The sequence below is a fragment of the Mustelus asterias genome, chromosome 14 (assembly GCF_964213995.1).
Source record: "Mustelus asterias chromosome 14, sMusAst1.hap1.1, whole genome shotgun sequence".
In the NCBI taxonomy this organism is placed as follows: Eukaryota; Metazoa; Chordata; class Chondrichthyes; order Carcharhiniformes; family Triakidae; genus Mustelus; species Mustelus asterias.
This window is the reverse complement of record NC_135814.1, coordinates 62,893,125-62,914,367: the sequence shown is the minus strand read 5'-3', so window position 1 is coordinate 62,914,367 and position 21,243 is coordinate 62,893,125. Positions and strand designations below refer to the sequence as shown.

Sequence of the window (21,243 nt, the reverse complement as noted above, 5' to 3'; positions counted from 1 at the left end):
GCTAATTATACAATATTTTAATTAAATGTTATTAAGTTTAAAGAACATTGATTAAATATATATGCATTAACTATGAAGTAATATGAATATTAATATTTCAATACTAACTTTCAGTAGATTTTTAATGTAAAATACAAAAAGTTCTTTAATGGGCATGCCGGAGTTATTTATTCATTAAGCCTTTGTTTAAATGATTTAGACAATTAATCTTAAAAGCTTTTGAATGATGACATTTTCTTTTATATGTCTAATATTTTTGATGGTATGTATATATATGGTATGTAATTTTTTATGTTATCTCGTTTCTTGATCTCATTTAAAATGTTTTCTCTTCTTTAGATCCCTGTACCTTCTCTAATGTCTTTTGTTGAAGCACTGGAGGTGGGTTACAGCAAGTATAAGAATCCTTATCATAACTTAATCCATGCAGCGGATGTGGCCCAGACTGTGCATTACCTAATGCTCCACACTGGCATTATGGTAAGAGTATGTTAGTATAGACTTATTCTGTTTTAATAGTAGTCTGTATGTAGGTTTGTGCTTGATATTTGAGGTTTTCAGGAAAAGTTTGGAACAATATGTTCTTGGAAGATTACCAAGGAATTCAATAGAAAACTTTCACATCACTGCCTATTTTTGTTATGGCATTGAAATATAATCATTCTGAAAGTGTGGCATCACAAGCAAAAATACAAATATATCTTATTAATCATTCATGATTAGCTTCCACACCAAAGCAATTTTCATATATTTTAGATTTTAACCAGAAAATGTTTTCAAATGTTGCTCCGAATCAATAGGAAGCAATCTCCAGATGTGTATAAAACAGAATATTTAACAGCTCACTGTGGGATACCATTTTACCCCAGAGGGGCAGATTGTTTAACAATGAGTGATTTAATAAGTTAAACAAACTTTGTGGGATTATCCTTTCATCCTAGTTAACTACTGAATAGTTTTGGGTAAATCACTCATTCAAAGAAATTCCTGTTTTAAAAATGTTAAAACCTATGGGTACTTAAGTGCATAATGTTAATGTGAAAACAGTTTGTTGCTCTTTTCACAGGTATCTAAATGCCCTATCTTGAAGTATTGTATTACAGTACCAATTACAAATGTGCATGTTCATTTTGAGAATATGTTGCTTCAACTCTCTCCTTCACTGGCGAACTGCTAACTGTTGTGTATTTGGAGGCATGACACTCGGGAGCACTTTGGTAAAAATGAACAGAACTTTATTCATGGTGTGTGTTCACTCTCATGTCTGCACTGTTTCCCACTCTGCATCTCATTATGTCGACCACACACATGCGCGCGAACATATACAAACTCGCAAGAATACTTCCTTGCATACTTTACTACAGCAGGGCTTTACATAGGACAAATGTCAAAAGACAAATACCCTTTCCTCTGCCTTAATTTGAATGTCCCCAAAACAAGTTCAACATGAACAATAGTCAATGAGTTAGTCATGACTACATATTCAGATGGTCTGGCGGTTGTTGCTGTCAGAACGGTTGATAGTGAACCTCTGGCGTTCACCTCTTCACACTGACATCAGTAGTAGCGAGTTTAGCTAGCATTGGCTTAGGAACTCGAGGTTATCTCTGTGCCTGAACAGAAAGTGAGGTGCTGACTTTCTCAACTAGTGTCTAGTGATGTAAGGGGTTGCAGGAAAGTCCTAACTTGATAAATCTGAAGCTGAATTCTTAATAGTCTCCAATTATGGCTGAAATGTTTTGGTCTGCATGTCTCCTCCAAATAATGTCATCTGAGGTCTGGACAGTGTAAGGGACAGGTTCAGTTTGCACTGTGGCATCGCACGTACCCTTCCAGGATGTCCTGATGGTGATCATAAATAATCATCACATTCAGAGTACAAAACCTTTCCAATTACCGAAAGCCCCCTGGCGTTTCTGTGGTGCCTTGTACAGTTGGTGGCCCTTTGTGAATTAGGAAAGCCTGCCTTAGCCCTGAAGCCCCTCACTCACTCAGCCTGGCTCTCGCCAGTACTGAAACAAATGAAAGTTTCTACTTCCCTAATGGGTGGAATTCTCCCATGCCTCCAACGGCAGGACCAATGACAGACCAATGGGTAGAATTCAGTGGGAGGCCCAAACATTTTTTCATGCTAGCATTGGGGATCCTGCTGGAGACTGGGATCAACCCGATTTGCATCCCACCAATGGAGTGCAAATAAAGGCCTGACCAGAATCTTCTCCCCCACAACTGATTCTCCATGACTTCTGGACCAATGTGGCAAAAGAAGGCCGAGGGCTGCTATGATTCTATGAGAGTTTGGGATAGAGGTTACCAGTAACTTGAGATCCTGGAACACCAAGTCCTGGGGTAGAATCTATCAAATGGATCTCCCACTTTCAGTGTCTTCGAGAGGGACCATTTGCCAGCCTCAGAATGTTTCCAGAGATCCATCTTTCTTCAATGATGGGTCAGTGGTGTCACGGGTCTTTTAAATAGAACACCCAGATATGACAGTGGGACACGTGCCGTAAACCTGCCCCACCACAGAAGAAGGTGCAACACCCCAGGTGCATAATGAATAATGCCGGGGTTAGAAGATATAGAAACCCGACAGTGCAGAAAGAGGCCATCTGGCCCATCGAGTCTGCACCGACTACAATCCCAGCCAGGCCCTACCCGCATATCCCTACACATTTACCCGCTAATCCCTCTAACCTACGCATCTCAGGACACTAAGGGGCAATTTTAGCATGGCCAATTAACCTAAGCTAATATGGCGTGGTTTCCAATCAGTCCCCTCAGCAGGAGACACTCTCCATCCCCGTCCCAGGCATGAGACTTATTCCTGGATGGGAAAATTCTGCCCAATATGTCTGCTATAGTTTTAATATGATGGTGGCTTGCCAATTGCAAAATGGCACACAGATCACATACAGATGCCTGAAACGATGCATAGAAGTAAAGGGCCATCATCATCTTCAGCGCCACAGGCATTGGATGGCCAACCATGCAGTTGGACCTGATCCTCACACAATCATGTCGCATATGGATGTCATCGCCTTCTTGGATAGAGGGAGACAATTGTTCACTGATGTTCATCATCTGAAGGTAGTACATTGCTTGTAAACTTTTTCCTCAGCTTAGTGTCTTCCCCTGGTGCATGCTTATCCATACTCTCTTTGCTGGCCATCGGGGATTTCAGTGTTATCAGATTGCTCATGTTGCTGGTGAGTTGGTTGTTGGTGCCCTGATCAGTGGCACTCCCTCTCCCACCTTCTCCTTCTCCAATGAAGGAACCTCAACCAGACTGAACTATTCCAATGGCTGCTCTTGCTGCAGATAGCCCTGTAATTGCCTCTCCTGTGTTCAAGCCCCTTTTACAAGTGTGTTCCTCACAGATAACCCCTTTACTTCCTCAGGAATAAAATCGACCACTAGTTCAACACTGGACAACTTCACTGACCTCTCCTTAAGACTCAGCTGCAGCCTCTTATCTTCTCTTGTGCTTGCTTTTATCCCACCCTGCAGCCTTTTGAGGCTCCCTGTCACTATTCCTGATCACCCATGCAGCCCATGAGATGAACATTAAATTGCATGGGTTGCAATAAATTTCAGTCAATTCACTTGGATACTAAGGAGCAGATCGGATGTGTTGAATCACATTCTCCTTTAAATAGTTTGGGAATTCTTTCAAAATTAACTTAGGCCCATTATCAGTAACGAGTTGCTCACGGTAACTGAATCTGCTGAAAATTTCACCCAGTCTTTCAATTGTTCTCTCTCTTCATAATAGCAACTTCAGGCCATTTCGAGTGCCTGTCGACTAGAGTGAGAAGCATATATCCTTTGAATGGTCCGACATCATCTCTATGAACTCTTTGCTAGGCCTCTTCTAGATATTCCCATGAGTGTAATGGAGCTAATGATTTGATTTGATTTATTATTGTCCCATGTATTAGTATACAGTGAAAAGTATTGTTTCTTGCCTGCTATATAGACAAAGCATACCATACATAGAGAAGGAAAGGAGAGGGTGCAGAATGTAATGTTACAGTCATAGCTAGGGTGTTGAGAAAGATCATCTTAATGCGATGTAGTTCTATTTAAAAGTCTGAAGGCAGCAGGGAAGAAGCTGTTCTTGAGTCGGTTGGTATGTGATCTCAGACTTTTGTATCTTTTTCCTGACGAAAGAAGGTGGAAGAGAGTATGTCTGGGGTGTGTGGGGTCCTTGATTATGCTGGCTACTTTCTGAGGCAGCAGGAAATGTAGATACAGTCATTGAATGGGAGGCTGGTTTGCGTGATGGACTGGGCTTCGTTCCTGATCTTTTGTAGTTTCTTGCGGTCTTGGACAGAGCAGGAGCCATACCAAGCTGTGATACAATCAGAAATAATGCTTTCTATGGTGCATCTGTAAAATTTGGTGAGAGTCGTAGTGAATGTGCCAAATTTCCTTAGCCTCCAGAGAAAGTAGAGGTGTTGGTGGGCTTTCTCAACTGTAGCGTCAGCATGGAGGGACCAGGAGAGCTTATTGGTGATCTGGGCACCTAGAAACTTGAAGCTCTCAACCATTTCCACTCCGTCCCCATTGATGTAGACAGGGGCATGCCCTCCACTATGCTTCCTAAAGTCAATGACTATCTCCTTCATTTTGTTGACATTGAGGGAGAGATTAGTGTCATTACACCAGTTCACCAGATTCTCTATCTCTTTTCTGAACTCCACCTCATCATTGTTTGAGATCCGGCCCACTGCGGTGGTATCATCAGCAAACTTTAAAATCAAGTTAGAGGGAAATTTGACCACACGGTCATAACTGTATAAGAGTATAGTCAGGGGCTGAGAACACAGCCTTGTGGGGCACCAATGTTGAGGATGATCATGGAGGAGGTCTTGTTGCCTATCCTTACAGATTATGGTGTGTGGGTTAGGAAGTTCAGGATCTAGTCGCAGAGGGAGGAGCCGAGCCCTAGGCTATGGAGTTTGGAGATGAGTTTTGTAGGAATAATGGTATTGAAGGTTGAGCTGTAGTTGTTAAATAGGAGTCTGACATAGGTGTCTTTATTACCTAGGTGTTCCAGGGTTGAGTGCAGTGCCAGGGAGATTGCGTTTGCTGTGGACCTGTTGTGGTGATAGGCGAACTGTAATGATCCAGTCAATCTGGTGGCTGGAATTGATTCATGTCATGGCCTTTATGAAACACTTTGTAATGATGGACATCAAAGTCACAGGATGATAGTTATTAAGGCACGCTGCCTGGCTTTTCTTTAGTACCGGGACGATTGTCATCTTCTTGAAGCACATAGGGACCTCAGATTGGTGTAAAGTGAGGCTATAGATGTCTGTGAGTACCTCTGCCACCTGGTCTACGCAGGATCTTAGGGCTCATCTGGGTACCCCATCCAGGCCAGGCGCTTTCCATGGGTTGACTTTCAATCTTGGGTCTGTGATGGTGATCTTGGAAACAGGTTTGGCCGAGGCTTCCAGGGTTGAGGACATGCTCTCGCTGACCTCTTGCTCAAAACAGGCATAGAGTGCATTGAGCTCATCGAGGAGGGGTGCATTGGTGCTGGCAATTTTACATGCCTTCATCTTGAAGCCTGTTATGTCTTGCAGACCATGCCATAGTCGGCGGAAGTCCGTGTGGCTAGCATGGAACTCTAGCTTGGTCCGATACTGGCTTTTGGCATCTTTAATGGATCTTTAATGGTGGCAGGTTCTGTACCTTTGCACAAGATTTCTCTTCAATTTTGACATTGAGCCCCAGTCACCACAAATAACTTCTAGCTATCTCCTTCATCCTTGCATTGCCATGCAAGTGACCTTCATGTAATTGGTTTATCTAACGATACACGCTCCTTGGGGCATTTTCCCATTTACATCCAAAACACTGCTTTGTTTTCTCTTTGATTTCTCTCTTCAAAAAAACTCTGCAGCAACTGCCTTTTCTTTTTTATTTCCATAAACACAAAATCACAACTCTTGCTTCTGAGGATTATTTTTTCTTCATTTTAAAAAATATATTTCTAAACTCTTGACTATACTGGCCAATCCAGTCTCGTTCCACATCCACCTATCAGGGTCTGGCAATATCTGACCATCTCACTGGGTCTATTCGCCCAAAGACAGTCATTCGGGTGAGTGTCTTTTTTCTTCAGACTTGGATTAAAACAGGATACTCACAGGTGGCAGCTCACAGGCTGTGTCATCAATAATCCATTTTACTGCAGTTGTATAGGGCATTGGCAAGGCTATGCCTGGAGTATTGTGTGCAGTTTTCATGTCCTTATCTGGGGAAGGATGTCCTTGCTATCGAGGGAGTGCAGCAAAGGTTTACCAGGCTGATTCCTGGGATCAGTAAGAAGTCTCACAACTTCAGGCTAAAGTCCAACAGGTTTATTTGAATTTATTTAAAGTTTATTTAAATAAACTTGTTGGACTTTAACCTGGTGTTGTGAGACTTCTTACTGTGCCCACCCCAGTCCAACGCCAGCATCTCTGCATCATGGATTCCTGGAATGGCAGGTCTGTCATATGAGGAGAGATTAAATTGGTTAGGATTATATTCATTGGAGTTTAGAAGAGTGAGAGGGGATCTCATAGAAACTTATAAAATTCTAACAGAATTAGACAGGGTAGATTCAGAAAGAATGTTTCTGATGGTGGGAGAGTCCAGAACTAGAGGTCATAGTTTGAGAATAAGGGGTAAACCTTTTAGGACTGAGGTGAGGAGAAATTTCTTCACCCAGAGAGTGATGAATGTGTGGAATTCATTGCCACAGAAAGTAGTTGGGGCCAACACATTGTGTGATTTCAAGAAGATCTTGGGCTAAAGCTTAACGTCTGTAGTAGGGAAAATGCTGGAATCCATTATTAAGGAGGAGATAGCAGGGCATCTGGATAGAAATGGTTCGATCAATCAGACGCAGCACGGATTCATGAGGGGAAAGTCGTGCTTGACGAACATGTTGGATTTTTATGAAGATGTGACGAGGGCGGTTGATGGAGGAGAACCGGTGGATGCGGTGTTTTTGGATTTCCAAAAGGCGTTTGATAAGGTGCCCCATAAAAGGCTGCTGAAGAAGATTAGGGCACACGGAGTTGGGGGTAGTGTGTTAAAGTGGATTGGGGACTGGCTATTCGACAGGAAGCAAAGAGTCGGAATAAATGGGTGTTTTTCCGGTTGGAGGAAGGTAACTAGTGGCGTGCCGCAGGGATCGGTACTCGGGCCGCAACTGTTTACCATTTATATAGATGATCTGGAGGAGGGGACGGAGTGTAGGGTAACGAAGTTTGCAGACGACACAAAGATAAGTGGAAAAGTGAATCGTGTGGAGGACGGAGAAGATCTGCAGAGAGATTTGGACAGGCTGAGTGAGTGGGCGAGGATATGGCAAATGGAGTATAACGTTGATAAATGCGAGGTTATACACTTTGGAGGAAATAATAACAAATGGGATTACTATCTCAATGGAAACAAATTAAAACATGCTACCGTGCAAAGGGACCTGGGGGTCCTTCTGCATGAGACGCAAAAGCCCAGTCTGCAGGTACAACAGGTGATCAAGAAGGCAAATGGGATGTTGGCCTATATTGTGAGGGGGATAGAATATAAAAGCAGGGATGTCTTGATGCACCTGTACAGGGCATTGGTGAGGCCGCAGCTGGAATACTGTGTGCAGTATTGGTCCCCTTATATGAGGAAGGATATATTGGCATTGGAGGGAGTGCAGAGAAGGTTCACCAGGTTGATACCGGAGATGAGGGGTTTGGATTATGAGGAGAGGCTGAGGAGATTGGGTTTGTACTCGTTGGAGTTTAGAAGGATGAGGGGGGATCTTATGGAGACTTATAAGATAATGCGGGGGCTGGATAGGGTGGAGGCGGAGAGATTCTTTCCACTTAGTAAGGAAGTTAAAACTAGAGGACACAGCCTCAAAATAAAGGGGGGTCGGTTTAAGACAGAGTTAAGGAGGAACTTCTTCTCCCAGAGGGTGGTGAATCTCTGGAATTCTCTGCCCACTGAGGTGGTGGAGGCTACCTCGCTGAATATGTTTAAAGCGCGGATGGATGGATTCCTGAGCGGTAAGGGAATTAAGGGTTATGGGGATCAGGCGGGTAAGTGGTACTGATCCACGTCAGATCAGCCATGATCTTATTGAATGGCGGGGCAGGCTCGAGGGGCTAGATGGCCTACTCCTGCTCCTATTTCTTATGTTCTTATGTTCTTATGTTCTTAAAGGGATCAAGGGATATGGGGAGGAAGGTGGGATCAGGATATTGATTTTGATGATCAGCCATGATCAAAATCAATGGTGGAGCAGGCTCGAAGGGCCAAATATCCTTCTCCTGCTTCTAGTTTCTATGTTTCTATGATTCTCTTAAGGTTAACATACAAGTTCAGTCGGCAGTTAGAAGGCCAATGCAATGTTAGCGTTCATGTTGAGAGGGCTAGAATACAAGAGCAGGGATGCACTTCTGAGGTTGTATAAGGCTCTGGTCAGACCCCATTTGGAGTATTGCGAACAGTTTTGGGCCCCGTATCTAAGGAAGGATGTGCTGGCCTTGAAAAGTGTCCAGAGGAGGTTCACAAGAATGATCCCTGGAATGAAGAGCTTGTCATATGAGGAATGGTTGAGGTCTCTGGGTCTGTACTCATTGGAGTTTAGAAGGATGAGGATCTTATTGAAGCTTACAGGATACTGCGAGGCCTGGATAGAATGGACGTGGAGAGGATGTTTCCACCAGTAGGAAAAACTAAAACCAGAGGGCACAACCTCAGGCTAAAGGGACAATCTTTTAAAACAGAGATGAGGAGGAATTTCTTCCAGCCAGAGAGTGGTGAATCTGTGGAACTCTTTGCCGCAGAGGGCTGTGGAGGCCAGGTCATTGAGTGTCTTTAAGACAGAGATAGATAGGTTCTTGATTAATAAGGGGATCAGGGCTTATGAGGAAAAGGCAGGAGAATGGGGATGAGAAAAAAAATCAGCCATTATTGAATGGCGGAGCAGACTCAATGGGCCGAGTGGCCTACTTCTGCTCCTATGTCTTGTCGTCTTATGGTCTATATTCATCATCAGTGTAATGATGCAGTCTACAGACTTTGCCAGGAATACAAAGAGTATTTATTAACAAGAAAACCGTGCAGAGGCTAGCAGCAAGACCCACCCCCCCACCCCAGCTGCCCTAGAACGGCCTATTTACTGCCCCAATCCCTACATGTCTTCTACATGTCTTCTGCCCATGTTAGGACTCCACCCCCTGGGGTGATTACCCATTCTCAGTCCCAATTGGTCCCCCAAGCCAAGTGACTCTCTTGCCTTTAAAGGAACAGTCACTACAGTTTAATACATGTTTCCTTAATAATGGTGGAATGATTACTCTCATGCCCCTGAGGAAACAACCTGCCTGTACAGAGAGCTCAAGCCTTTGGGTGGAATACGGCTTTAACTCAGCATTTGCTTTCGAGGTCTTGCCATGACGCACCATGTCCATGGCCTCTGTCAGTGTTGGATCATTTCTGGTATGGTCCTTAACTTGTTCTGTGGTTACAGGAGTTTAATCTACTTGCTCAAAGTAGAAAATGTTTCCACATGAACTGTTTATTGATGAATTGTCGGGTAAGGGTAGTCAGGAGAGTTGATCAGCATTCCCATGCAGGTTTAACTGACGGTAATTTATTGTGTATGTGTATGCTGACAACAGCAATGCCCACCTCTGCATCCTTGTCACTGCCAGTGATGGAATCTCAGTATGAGGCCCAAATATCATTGTCAGATGACAATAATCCATCAATAAAGTAAATTGCCTCCCATACAGGAATTGGTAAAATGAAAATGATTCTTCAGGCTTCTTTATCTGTGCAAAATTGATTTCTGCTTTATTCAAAGACTTTAATGCAAAAGCTATCGGCTCCTCTTCCCCTTTGGGCATTTTGTGGGAAACCACTGCCCCCAGCCGATAAGGTGATGGGTCACATACCAGTTGTAAGGGTAACTTCGGATCAAAGTGTGTCAGGACTTCTGACTTTAGCAGTGCCCTGAGCCACCCAATTCCATTTTCTGTTTTGACACAATAAGTTGTGTAATGGTTTAAGAATAGTAGCCAGATTAGGGACAAACCTTCCTTAATAATTTAGTAAACCCAAAAATAATCGAAGTTGATTGACATTGTAATATACCCAGTAATGGTTTGTTGCACCAACAGTAGCCAGCAATGGCTTTGACTTTTGAAGGCGATTTGTGAAGTCACTTTGCATTTATGACATGACCCAGATATTCATATTAGAAAAATTTATATTCGTTGTCCCGGTCTCTCAATCCATAATCTTCTAATCTCTGGAATGTGGCATTGAGGTTACAGAGATGTTCTCCCTCATTATTTCCATTAACTAAGATATCATCTAAATAATAGTGGACTCCTTCTAATCCACTTAAAATTTGATCCATCACTGGTGTGGACGTGATGTTGAAAGATAGTCTTTTATATTAAAATAACCCTTTATGTGTTATGATTGTCAAATATTATTGTGAATTTGGATCCATGTTCATCTGAAGATATTCTTGATTGAGGTCAATTTTACTGAAGTAAAATCAATCAGAGATAGAGGCTGAAACACAGCACAGGATTGATAGTGACTTTAAAGTCGCCACACATATGTGCACTGATCCATCGTGCTTCATCACCGGTACAATAGGCGTGGCCCAATTACTCACATTAACTGGTTCGAGGACTCCCGTTTTGACCAGCCTCTCTAATTTTGCCTCTATCTTCAGTCTGATTACAGATGGCACTGACCTAGCCTTTAAGCACCTTGCCTGACTTTCATCCTGAAACTTTAATTTAACTGACATATCCATCATGCTTCCCTGCTCACCATTAAAGACAATGGCATGTTTCTTCAAGATCTTCGGTAGACCTGCTTTGGAATCCATCATGAGATTTGCCTTATTTCTAGGAAACACTAGATGTAACATGAATACACAACATTAATTGCCACAAGTATTCAATAATTGGCCTTAAGTGGGAGCTGGATTGGTTTCCAACTTTTGGGTCTGTTCCCCTTCTGTAATCTTGGAATTGGGAGCTGACCTGACATCACTGGACCCAATTTAACTTTCGAACAAGATGACAGCGTTCCACCTTCCACTGGAAAATTCTGCTCTAATAGTTCATTGGAAGAAATTCTTTTCACCTAATTACCTCAAATGAATCATTTGCTCCATTTTAGATGTTTTGCTCCATGATAAATCAGGCTGTTTTTATGCAATTACCTGATGTTGTGATCTATAATATCAGCCAGCTTTTTTTTTAGTTTTGTTTTCTGTCCAATACCTGTTCAAGCCCCGGTGATCTTGAGTATTATTAGCTTTCTCTCTATAAATACTTCCTAATGTTCCTTTCATCTCAGCTTTCGTTCTTCCAGCTCCTTGGATTTTACAGTTTATGGACACTTTCTTTTATAGTTTTTTTAGTTATTTTGTCATAAATAGCTAACAACCTCAGGTCAAACCCAAAGAAAAACAATATTCCTCTAAAACAGTCTTTCAAAGGTCAGATAGTGTTTTATTTATCAGGATTATTTTGCAACAAATAATTCAGATCTTCTAGAATGAAGAATTAAGTTCCTATGATGAGGTATACAGACAACCTTTCCATTTCTCAAAGATGTCAAATTCAAGCAAAATTTTAAAAATCTGTTCAAATTTAGAGATATGTAAATAATGAATTATTAAGTTATATATGTTGAGGCTTTTCAGGGTCAACAGTGCAGCTTGAATCCTGTGTCATCAGGACCTGGGGATAAGTAATCTGCCTTCATCAGATAAAGTAAAGTCAGACTATTTGCACAATCTCTGGAGCTTCTTTTATGTCTCTTGTGCCAATCATGGAAAATCTAGGCAGTCAGTTTTGCTACAGTATGTTCTCTATTGATGGGGGCTCCGGGGCGCTGGGCAGTGAGAGGCAAGGGCAGGAAGCGCCCTATTTTTATTTTTAGAAGTTATGGTGGCTTCCTGTTCAGCACTCATTCCAATAGGCTCTCTGGAGTCAAAGTACTGCTCAGGCATCTCCATGGCATTATGGAGTAGGCACCTCATTTAAAGGGAAGTCTGGTTGGGTTTATTGAGCAGCTTGTGCATTGGCTCCCAGCCTGAATGGTGCTTGTTGCCTGCACTAAGAAATGGTAAGTACCTCAGATGTCTTTCAAGCCACCGATTCTGAGTTTCCAGAGATAACCTTGTCATCTGAACTGAGTAAATCAGAAGTATTATTTACATCTGTTTCCCGAATTGTAACCTTTTTGTTACAGCACTGGTTTACGGAACTGGAAATTCTAGCCATGCTTTTCGCAGCTGCCATTCATGACTATGAGCATACGGGAACCACAAATAACTTCCACATTCAAACCAGGTAGGAAGCAACATCGCAAAGTGTAAGGAATAAAACTTCCAGATGAATTTCTTAACAGTGTGTGCCATCATCCAGCAATAAAATTCTCTTCAAAGTGGAGACCTTGGGAATAAATATGATTTAACTTTTTATATTGCTTAATTGGGTTACACCAGATCAGGAGATTGAAACTTTGTCTCAATTGGACAATAGCATTAACCGGGCATATCTCATCGACCGCTATTTATCCACCTGTTTGATATTCAGTTCTATTGAAGGAAATGGAAATGAATACTGGGTTGGGGATGGCCAATTCGATATTGTCCCTCTGCATTATCACCCAAAACTAAATTCTACCATAGATTCGTCAATACGTAATAAACACTTCATAATACGTAAGGAAATGTTACATTCTTAAGTCTTTTTCAATTAAAAACAGTGACAGTTTTTTACCATCATTTTACCAATTTTCTTGACGTTATTTTTACAATTTGATGACATCTTGCTTCATTTTGCCATGTAAAGAAAATATGCTGCCAGAATTTTACTGGCCCGCCCGCCATGGGAATTGGAGTGGGTGAGGGGTGGAGCATGTGAAGGTCCGTTGACCTCGGGCGGGATTGTATGGCTTCAGGAGGAGCGACGACGTAAAATCCCGCCCACTGTGTATTTCTGCAAAAGTTCAACATTTCTTGACATTGCCAATGAATTGTTATCTAAAGGAATTGCATTTGTAAAACAAGTGAGTTTTTCCAAAAACGATTTCCTGCATCAAAGTTTCCTGGCCCCTCCCCCCAGTGAGATATCACAGCCCCGCCAAACTAAACAGTGGCTCACTGTGTCCACCACGAGGGAGACATGCCACGGTGGGGCCATAAGATCCAGGCCATCCAGTTTCTGTACCCTAAAGCCCGACTCTAGCCCGGCACTTAACAGGACGGCGACAGGGAAAGTGGCTGACCAGCCTAATTTTCTTTATTCATTCATAGAATTTTGGTGTCGTTGGCTCAGCCAGCATTTATTGCCCATCCCCAACTGCCCTTGAAAAGGTGGAGGTGAACTACCTTCTTGAACCTCTGCAGTCCCTGTGTAATAGGTACATCTGCAGTGCTGTTAGGGAAGGAAATCCATGGCTTTGACCCAGTGACACTGAAGAAATGGTGATATAGGGGGCGCTTCTCCCAAAAGTGCTGAATTGGTGGGAAAACTGTTCTAAGTCCCGACTGTTTTGTCAGTTCAGCTTCTCACCTGAATCTCCGCACTCTGTGCACTGCAGAGGTCCCAGTCGTGAATATTATTAAAAACCCAGGGGGCGGGGCGGGGCCTATTTGTACCGAAGTCTGACAGTTCTGCAACTCTGCGCATGCGCAGTGGTCCCGATCTGTCAGACTCCCCGTTTGCTGGCCAGCTCGATCGCTGGCCAGCCCAGGACCCCCACAATACTGCACCTCCAGCACTTCCCACGGCCCGATTGCAGCCCCCACAGCAATTCCCGGGCCAGCCCTGATCCCCCCTCCCCCCCCCCCCCCCCCCGCCCGCCCCCGTCCCGGAGTGCCCCGATGCATAGCCCACCTCAGCAGTGGCAATCCCCCCACCCCCCTCACCCAGGCAGATCCCCCCCCCCACTCCCCACTGACCCCCCTGGGGTCAGACCCCCCCTCCCCTGGAGACAGGCCCTCCCCGGCAGACCACGCCCCCCCAGCCCAGCCCAATCACTGCCCTCCCTCCATTCCAGACCGATCCTGTCTGCAGAGTGGCAGCCCACCCCCACCGATTGTCCCTAGGCCCTGCCCACAGTAGGCCCCGATTGTCCCCCTTCATTCCGGAGGGGTCTCCCACTAGTTCCCCGAACGTGGGGAGCTAGTCTGAACCCTGCCCGAATGAAATACTCCTGGTGGGGTGGAAGATTCAATCGGGACCTGAAAGTTCCCGATAATGAACTGCTAAGCATATTTAAAACATATTAAAAACAGATTTAAATTACTTACCTGCCTTCCTGCTGGTTTCCAGCATGGTCTGACCGGTGACTGTTCACCAGCTCTGGGAGATGCGCATGTGTTCCCAGCGCATGCACAAATCCTGGAACAAGGCCGGCGACGCGCATCTCCCACCGCGACACAACAAAAAAATTGCGGGTCGCGATGGGAGAATCGTGGCCATAGTTTCAATTCAGGATGGTGAGTGACTTGAACGAAACTTGCAGGTGGTAGTGTTCCCACACTTCTGCTGATCATATCCTTGCCATTTCCCATTCCCAGTGAGCTACTGGTGAAGTCACACCAGAGGTAGCCAGCAACATCCCTTTCTATCACTGTGTGCAATTTTGCCAAGTGGATCTCAAAGAGGGGTTAAGTTTCCTATTTATGCAAGCAAAGGGACATGCAGGTTCTAAGTCTTTGCCAACATGGAGGTGCACATTACCATTGAATGAATGTAGCCTCACTACCCACAATATTGGACCCTTTGGTGACGGCTGTACACCTGGAAAGGTAGCTGGCTCCAAGCCCAATAATGTAATCACAATGTTATCATACACATATTACTTTTATTTTATTAGAATCTTCTCTGCTTGTCAGACTAATAAATATACACGTAATCGGAAATGTAACATTATTCAACCTTTGGTTTCCAAGGTTAATATCAAGCATTCATTCCTCAACTGCAGTGTGGTTCTTTTTATTGGAAGTCCACAAACGCTAACTCACTCTGCTGCATCAAGGTATTGCATCAAGATTAAATTTCTGATACCTGACACCAGCCATTCTTATAGTGTCTCTCAACAAGACTCTGGAAGCCTCACCGCTGAGTCACTCTGGATGTGCAGAAACGTAAAGTCAACATGGTTGTGGAAAGAGAAATCATGTTTGATAAATGTATTAGTGTTTTATAAGGATGTAACTAGTAAACGGTTTGCCATTGTTACAAAAGGGCTCATTGGTTTTGAACAGAGTTCATACTAGGTGAATAGGCATGAAAGTGCCATAGCTTGGCATAGAAGAGATGAGGGGTCGTTGGGGATGTGCGGGAGTCATCTGTTGGTATGAAAGGCACGAGGGGCCATTGGAGATATGTGGACAGCGTGGAGAGTGGGTGGGGGTGTGAGGACTAAAGGGCCTGAAATATAAGCAGACAACTGGAACAAAGTCCCAGAGAACTGAGGCAGGCCTTTTAAATAGCCCGCCTTGCACTCAGCTGCCGCTGTGGCCACTTCCAATCTGCTTTTAGGCCCGAGTATCTCCCACACCACCCACCCCCAACCCAGAATGAAAATCAGATACGATGGGCATTTTGTACCCAGGAGGTCTGCCGACTCATGAAATCTTCCAACTCTAGCTATCTATCTCAAAGATGAAAAGCTGGTTGTAGTAGTGAGGCTGACAGGTACCTTTATCGAACAATATCACTTCATATTTTGACCTCAAAAATTATACCATGGCATATTAAACTATGATCACTTGGCATATTTATCTGAAATCTCTCTGTGCTACTGTAGTGGAGCTGTTAACTCATTTGTGTTGGCTTCAATGGGTTAATGCCTCAACTAAAATAAAGAGCAAGGACTGTCCAATGAATGAGCTCAGTATACTTCCACCTGACGGTGCAATTTCAGTTCTTTGTTTTTAATCTAGCTTTTTTGTGGCCACCTAATGGTCAAACAGCATACTTATTGTCAATGATTATGTTTCATTTATTTATTAACAGATCAGGTGTAGCTATTTTATACAATGATCGCTCTGTTCTTGAAAATTACCATGTGAGTGCCGCCTACCGATTAATGCAAGATGAAGAAATGAATATTTTGTGCAATTTATCTAAAGATGATTGGCGGTAAGATGAGGCTCTTTCAGAATAAAATAAATTGTATAAAAGATTACATTTCCAATATTAGATTCAAACCAATTGCTTTTCAAGATGTCTGGGAAGAGTGTGTAAATGCAAGTCTCTCTATTGTTTGGTATCATGATGTGATTATAGATTTTTTATTGAATTAGTTCAATTATTTTTATCGGATGCAACCACAAACACGTTTGCGTTAGATAACTGACCTTTTAAATAATGTTTATGGTTGAAAGAAAGTGGCAGATTTTGCGTATCTGTAGTACGGGCATTTTTATTGCAAAGGCAGAGAGTGGGTTCTGTTAACTTAAAAGCCTGAAAAATTAGTTCTCTGAATCTCATAGAATCTACAGTGCAGAAGGAGGCCATTTGACCCATCGAGTCTGCATCAACTACAATCCCATCCCGCCAGGCCCTATCCCCATAACCCCATGCATTTACCCTAGCTAATCCCCCTGACACGAAGGGGCAATTTAGCATGGCCAATTCACCTAACCCGCACATCTTTGGACTGTGGGAGGTAACCGGAGCACCCAGAGGAAACCCACGCAGACACGAGAAGAATATGCAAACTCCACACAGACAGTGACCCAAGCCAGGAATCAAGCATGGGTCCCTGGTGCTGTGAGGCAGCAGTGTTAACCACTGTGCCACCGTGCAGCCTTTCAATCTATTCGTAGATTAACCAACAACAAAAATCATGAGCAGCAAATGTTGTGATTTTTATGCATGATCGATCAGTAAAATCAGAATAATGTTGCAGGGAGCAGTCTGTTGATTTATACTGGGGTTTGTGGTATAGGGTAGGGTTGGGGCAGGTATGGGGAAGGGAGGCTGGAACTAAGCTTACCCCTCTGTCCACTATACAAGTATTCATCATGGAACCTTTTAAGTACTTAACAAAGTTCAAGTCCATATTGCTGTTAATTTACATATTTCTAAGCTGCTGATGCTCATAGAATTCGATGTTCTAAGCGATGAACAATAACCAGTGTGGTAGCAGCACTAAAGTCAGCTTCTAAACCTCCAGATCCATAGGGTTCAAAAAATAAAAGCCAACAAGTAAATATAATCCAAAGTAGAAATGAACTGCCTGGACTTTGAGATCAAAAGTGGACAAATATGAGCCTGGGACTGTATTTAAACAGTTGCTATAATTTGTATGACTTTTAAAATTTGAGCCCTGAACATATTTCAGTTTGAATGCAATTTGATCATCTATTTGGTGAATGTCAACCATGTGACCATGAATATATCATTGTTTACAAGGATCAAACTCTCATCTTCAACTTGACTATCACTCTGCAGCTAAATCTGTACCATTTTAATCGCACTCTCCTATTCTGAGTTCCAAGCCTGGCCTTTTTACAGTCCATCCCAAGTCCCAAACTTCATTCTAACTTCAGCTCCTACCTAGGCTTCATCCTAGACATGCAAAAGATATCGCAGATTCCCATTCCCAAAGCCCCAGGCCCAGAAAGAGCAGATTCATTTCTGCAGCTAACTGAACCCAAATCTCCTTTGAGATCTCCATGGCAGGTGAGAAGGAAAGCTGTGAGGTCAATTGGGAATTTCAAAACTGAGAGTGTGAAGGAATCCAGAATGAAGGCAGATAGGTGGAGTTACGATACAGATAGTTATGGGGAAGGATTCTCTGGCCTCCCTGTGGCGTGATTCTTGTGGCGGGAGGTGACACACCATTTGCTGGTGGCAAGGTCTTCTGGTCCCGCCATTGTCAATGGGATTCCGCATTGAATCCACCCAAGCTGCCAGGAAACCAACGGCGGGGATCCACTATCACAGGACCAGAAGATCCCACCGATGTGAACAAATGGAAAATTCCAGCCATGATCTAATTGAATGGTGGAACAACCTAAAGGGGCTGAATGGCCTACTCATGGTCCTATCTTCCTCGCATTTTTTGGCAAGCCAAGCAACAATTCAACAAATACAGAAAATGCTGGAAAATCTCAGCAAGTCTGACAGCATCTGCGGAGAGAGAATAGAGCTAACGTTTAGAGTCTGGATAACCCTTCATCACCTTTTAATTGTCTGGTTACTGCATGCAGGCTGCCAGCAGGCAAGGTTTGTGGGCAGTCCTGATTTCTCAAGGAACCACAACAATCTAATTTAAAAACATATAGAGTACTTAGGGACTACTAGGCATTGCAATGCCTAGAGAAAGTAGGACAAGTACGTACCCTGCATGCTTCATCCATTTCTTCTTAGAATCATAGAATTCCCACAGTGTAGAAGGAGGCCATTCTGCCCATCGAGCATGAACCAACCACAATCCCACCCAGGCCCTATTCCCGTAGCCCCACATATTCACCCTGCTAAGCCCCTGACACTAGGGTCAATTTAGCATGGCCAATCAACCTAACCTGTACATCTTTAGACTGTGGGAGGAAACTGGAGCACCCGGAATAAAAGAATGCAGACACAGGGAGAATGTGCAAACTCCACACAGACAGTGACCTGAGGCCGGAATTGAACCCAGGTCCCTGGCGCTGTGAGTCACCAGTGCTAAACACTGTGCTGCCCTTCTTAAAAGCATCAATTAGGATCCTAAAGGCTTTGGTCCTGATTTGCATAATTGAACAGTCCTTCCTGTTCTGGGTGGGAGTGCTGAGTGCCCATTTACAAGGTCTGTCTGGAAGTTGATTCCACAATAGCTGCACAAGGTTCCTGCCAGATTTTCAACTACCAATTGTCTGCATTTTCGACAAGAAGTGGGCAGCTGGCAGCTGAAAGTCTTCCACTTGAGCTGTGTTATTTTGATTTTGGTGCAAAGGTACTGTTGGACTGTGAGGGTGAAAGGATGACCGCCCCATCATCTCATCTTAACTTAAACCAATTGACCACAACAGCAGAAAAAGTCACATTCTTTAACTTAATGACAAGAATTAACCCTGAACACATTTGGCTTCAGCAAGAATATTCAGACAGGCTGGCATTTTAGCTGGTGAACTGTTCGTCAGGGTTGACATTCCTTTAGTCGTGGGAACATTTGAAAGTTCAGCATTTTTCATATATTTTTCCATTCTTTTATCATAGACATGGAAAGAAAGCTAGATGCCAGATCTATTCCCATATTTAGCATTGTCAATCAGCTAGTCATAGCATCATGTTTTATAAATCAAACAGGGAGCTGCGTTCACTGGTGATAGAGATGGTTTTATCAACTGACATGTCTTGTCATTTTCAACAAATCAAGACCATGAAAAATACGTTGCAGCAGCCAGAAGGGTGAGGCAATTTCCTTTTCTTGATTATTTTTCTCGAAAAGCAGGAAACTTGTAATTATGCATCACACAATATCGACCCACATTCCTTGAATGCAACAAGTCAGATGTATGTCCTTGGTTTTTCAGGACTGACAAGGCAAAAGTCATGTCATTAATGCTGCATGCAGCAGATATAAGTCATCCTGCAAAATCCTGGCGACAACACTACCGTTGGACAATGACATTGATGGAAGAATTCTTTAGACAGGTAAAGGCTTTTGATGTACTGCAAAACACCATATAACGCATGCAATAGGAACACTCTTCATAAGGGTTAAATTGTAGAAGCACTATTTTCTAAAGCCAGTTCCTATCATGTGTACATCATTTAATTAGAAATATTTTCATGAACAATATTATTCTATTTCATGCCACCTGTTCATGAAACATCATGAAGTTTCACACTATTTCCATATATAAGTCAATTTTATTTCATTTTTGGGCAGCCAAATGGGGCGGACCCCATTTCTATCCCAAAATCAAAGCCCAAATTCACTCAAATTTTAAACTTTCCCATGGTCTCCACTCTGATTTCCAAGTTAGCTCACTTGTATGTTTGTAATGGAGGGCTTGTGATCTCACTTCCTCTTTTGCAAACCACAATCATTTTGAAGAAATCACAGGCTATCAATCAGGCTTGACTCTATCAAATTGCAGTCAGGAACACTGAGGTACTTGAGGTGCATTCAAACGTGAAGGGAAATGAAAATAAACACAGGTGGCTGGAGAATGACAGTAATCCATTGAGCCATCAATGGAATCTTTTTCAAGGCACTGAATGTTGAATTGTTTGAGATCAAAGGGTTCCATTGGAATGAATAGGGTTTCAAAGAATTCAACTTGATAGGAAGTCTCATAAACTTCAAATAAAAGCTGTGAACGTACATTGGGTGCACAACTGTGCAGATTGGAATCACCCCCCATCCCCCCGGTGAAATTGACATCTCCTCTCTGTCAGGGGACTTCAAAGGGTCAACTCACACCTGCAGCTTCTGACAGGGAGAAAGAAAAGTCTCTGCTCCAGAATGGAGTACTGCAATGATTTCAAAGGTGACCTGGGGACGGGGGGGGGGGGGGGGGGGGGAGCAGCGGGGAGGGTGGTGGTGGGGAGATGATGGTGGGGGGAGCATGGAGGTTAAAGTGACCTGGCCACTTAAGAATTTTCACAGCCAACAGGCAGGAACGAAGATATTGATCACAGGGCTGCCTGAAATCACCATAAGAAGTTTAACAACACCAGGTTAAAGTCCAACAGGTTTATTTGGTAGCAAAAGCCACAAGCTTTCGGAGCCTTAAGCCCCTTCTTCAGGTGAGTGGGAATTCTGTTCACAAACAGGGCATATAAAGACACAAACTCAATTTACAGAATAATGGTTGGAATGTGAATACTTACAGCTAATCAAGTCTTTAAGATACAAACAATGTGAGTGGAGAGAGCATTAAGACAGGTTAAAGAGATGTGTATTGTCTCCAGACAGGACAGCCAGTGAGACTCTGCAGGTCCAGGCAAGCTGTGAGGGTTAGAGATAGTGTGACATGAACCCAATATCCCGGTTGAGGCCGTCCTCATGTGTGCGGAACTTGGCGAGCAGAGCAGTTCCGCACACATGAGGACGGCCTCAACCGGGATATTGGGTTCATGTCACACTATCTCTAACCCTCACAGCTTGCCTGGACCTGCAAAGTCTCACTGGCTGTCCTGTCTGGAGACAATACACATCTCTTTAACCTGTCTTAATGCTCTCTCC

General features: G+C 43.4%; 1 protein-coding gene across 1 annotated transcript in view; it reads left to right on the top strand.

The window, feature by feature from the left end:
- Positions 1-21,243, top strand: part of pde1a (phosphodiesterase 1A, calmodulin-dependent) — a 440,733-nt gene that overhangs the window by 364,955 nt on the left and 54,535 nt on the right. The window contains exons 7-11 of the mRNA XM_078228519.1: positions 340-480; positions 12,292-12,392; positions 16,074-16,199; positions 19,356-19,457; positions 19,583-19,703. Coding sequence (XP_078084645.1) covers positions 340-480; positions 12,292-12,392; positions 16,074-16,199; positions 19,356-19,457; positions 19,583-19,703 — 591 coding nt within the window. The remainder of the gene's footprint in view (positions 1-339; positions 481-12,291; positions 12,393-16,073; positions 16,200-19,355; positions 19,458-19,582; positions 19,704-21,243) is intronic.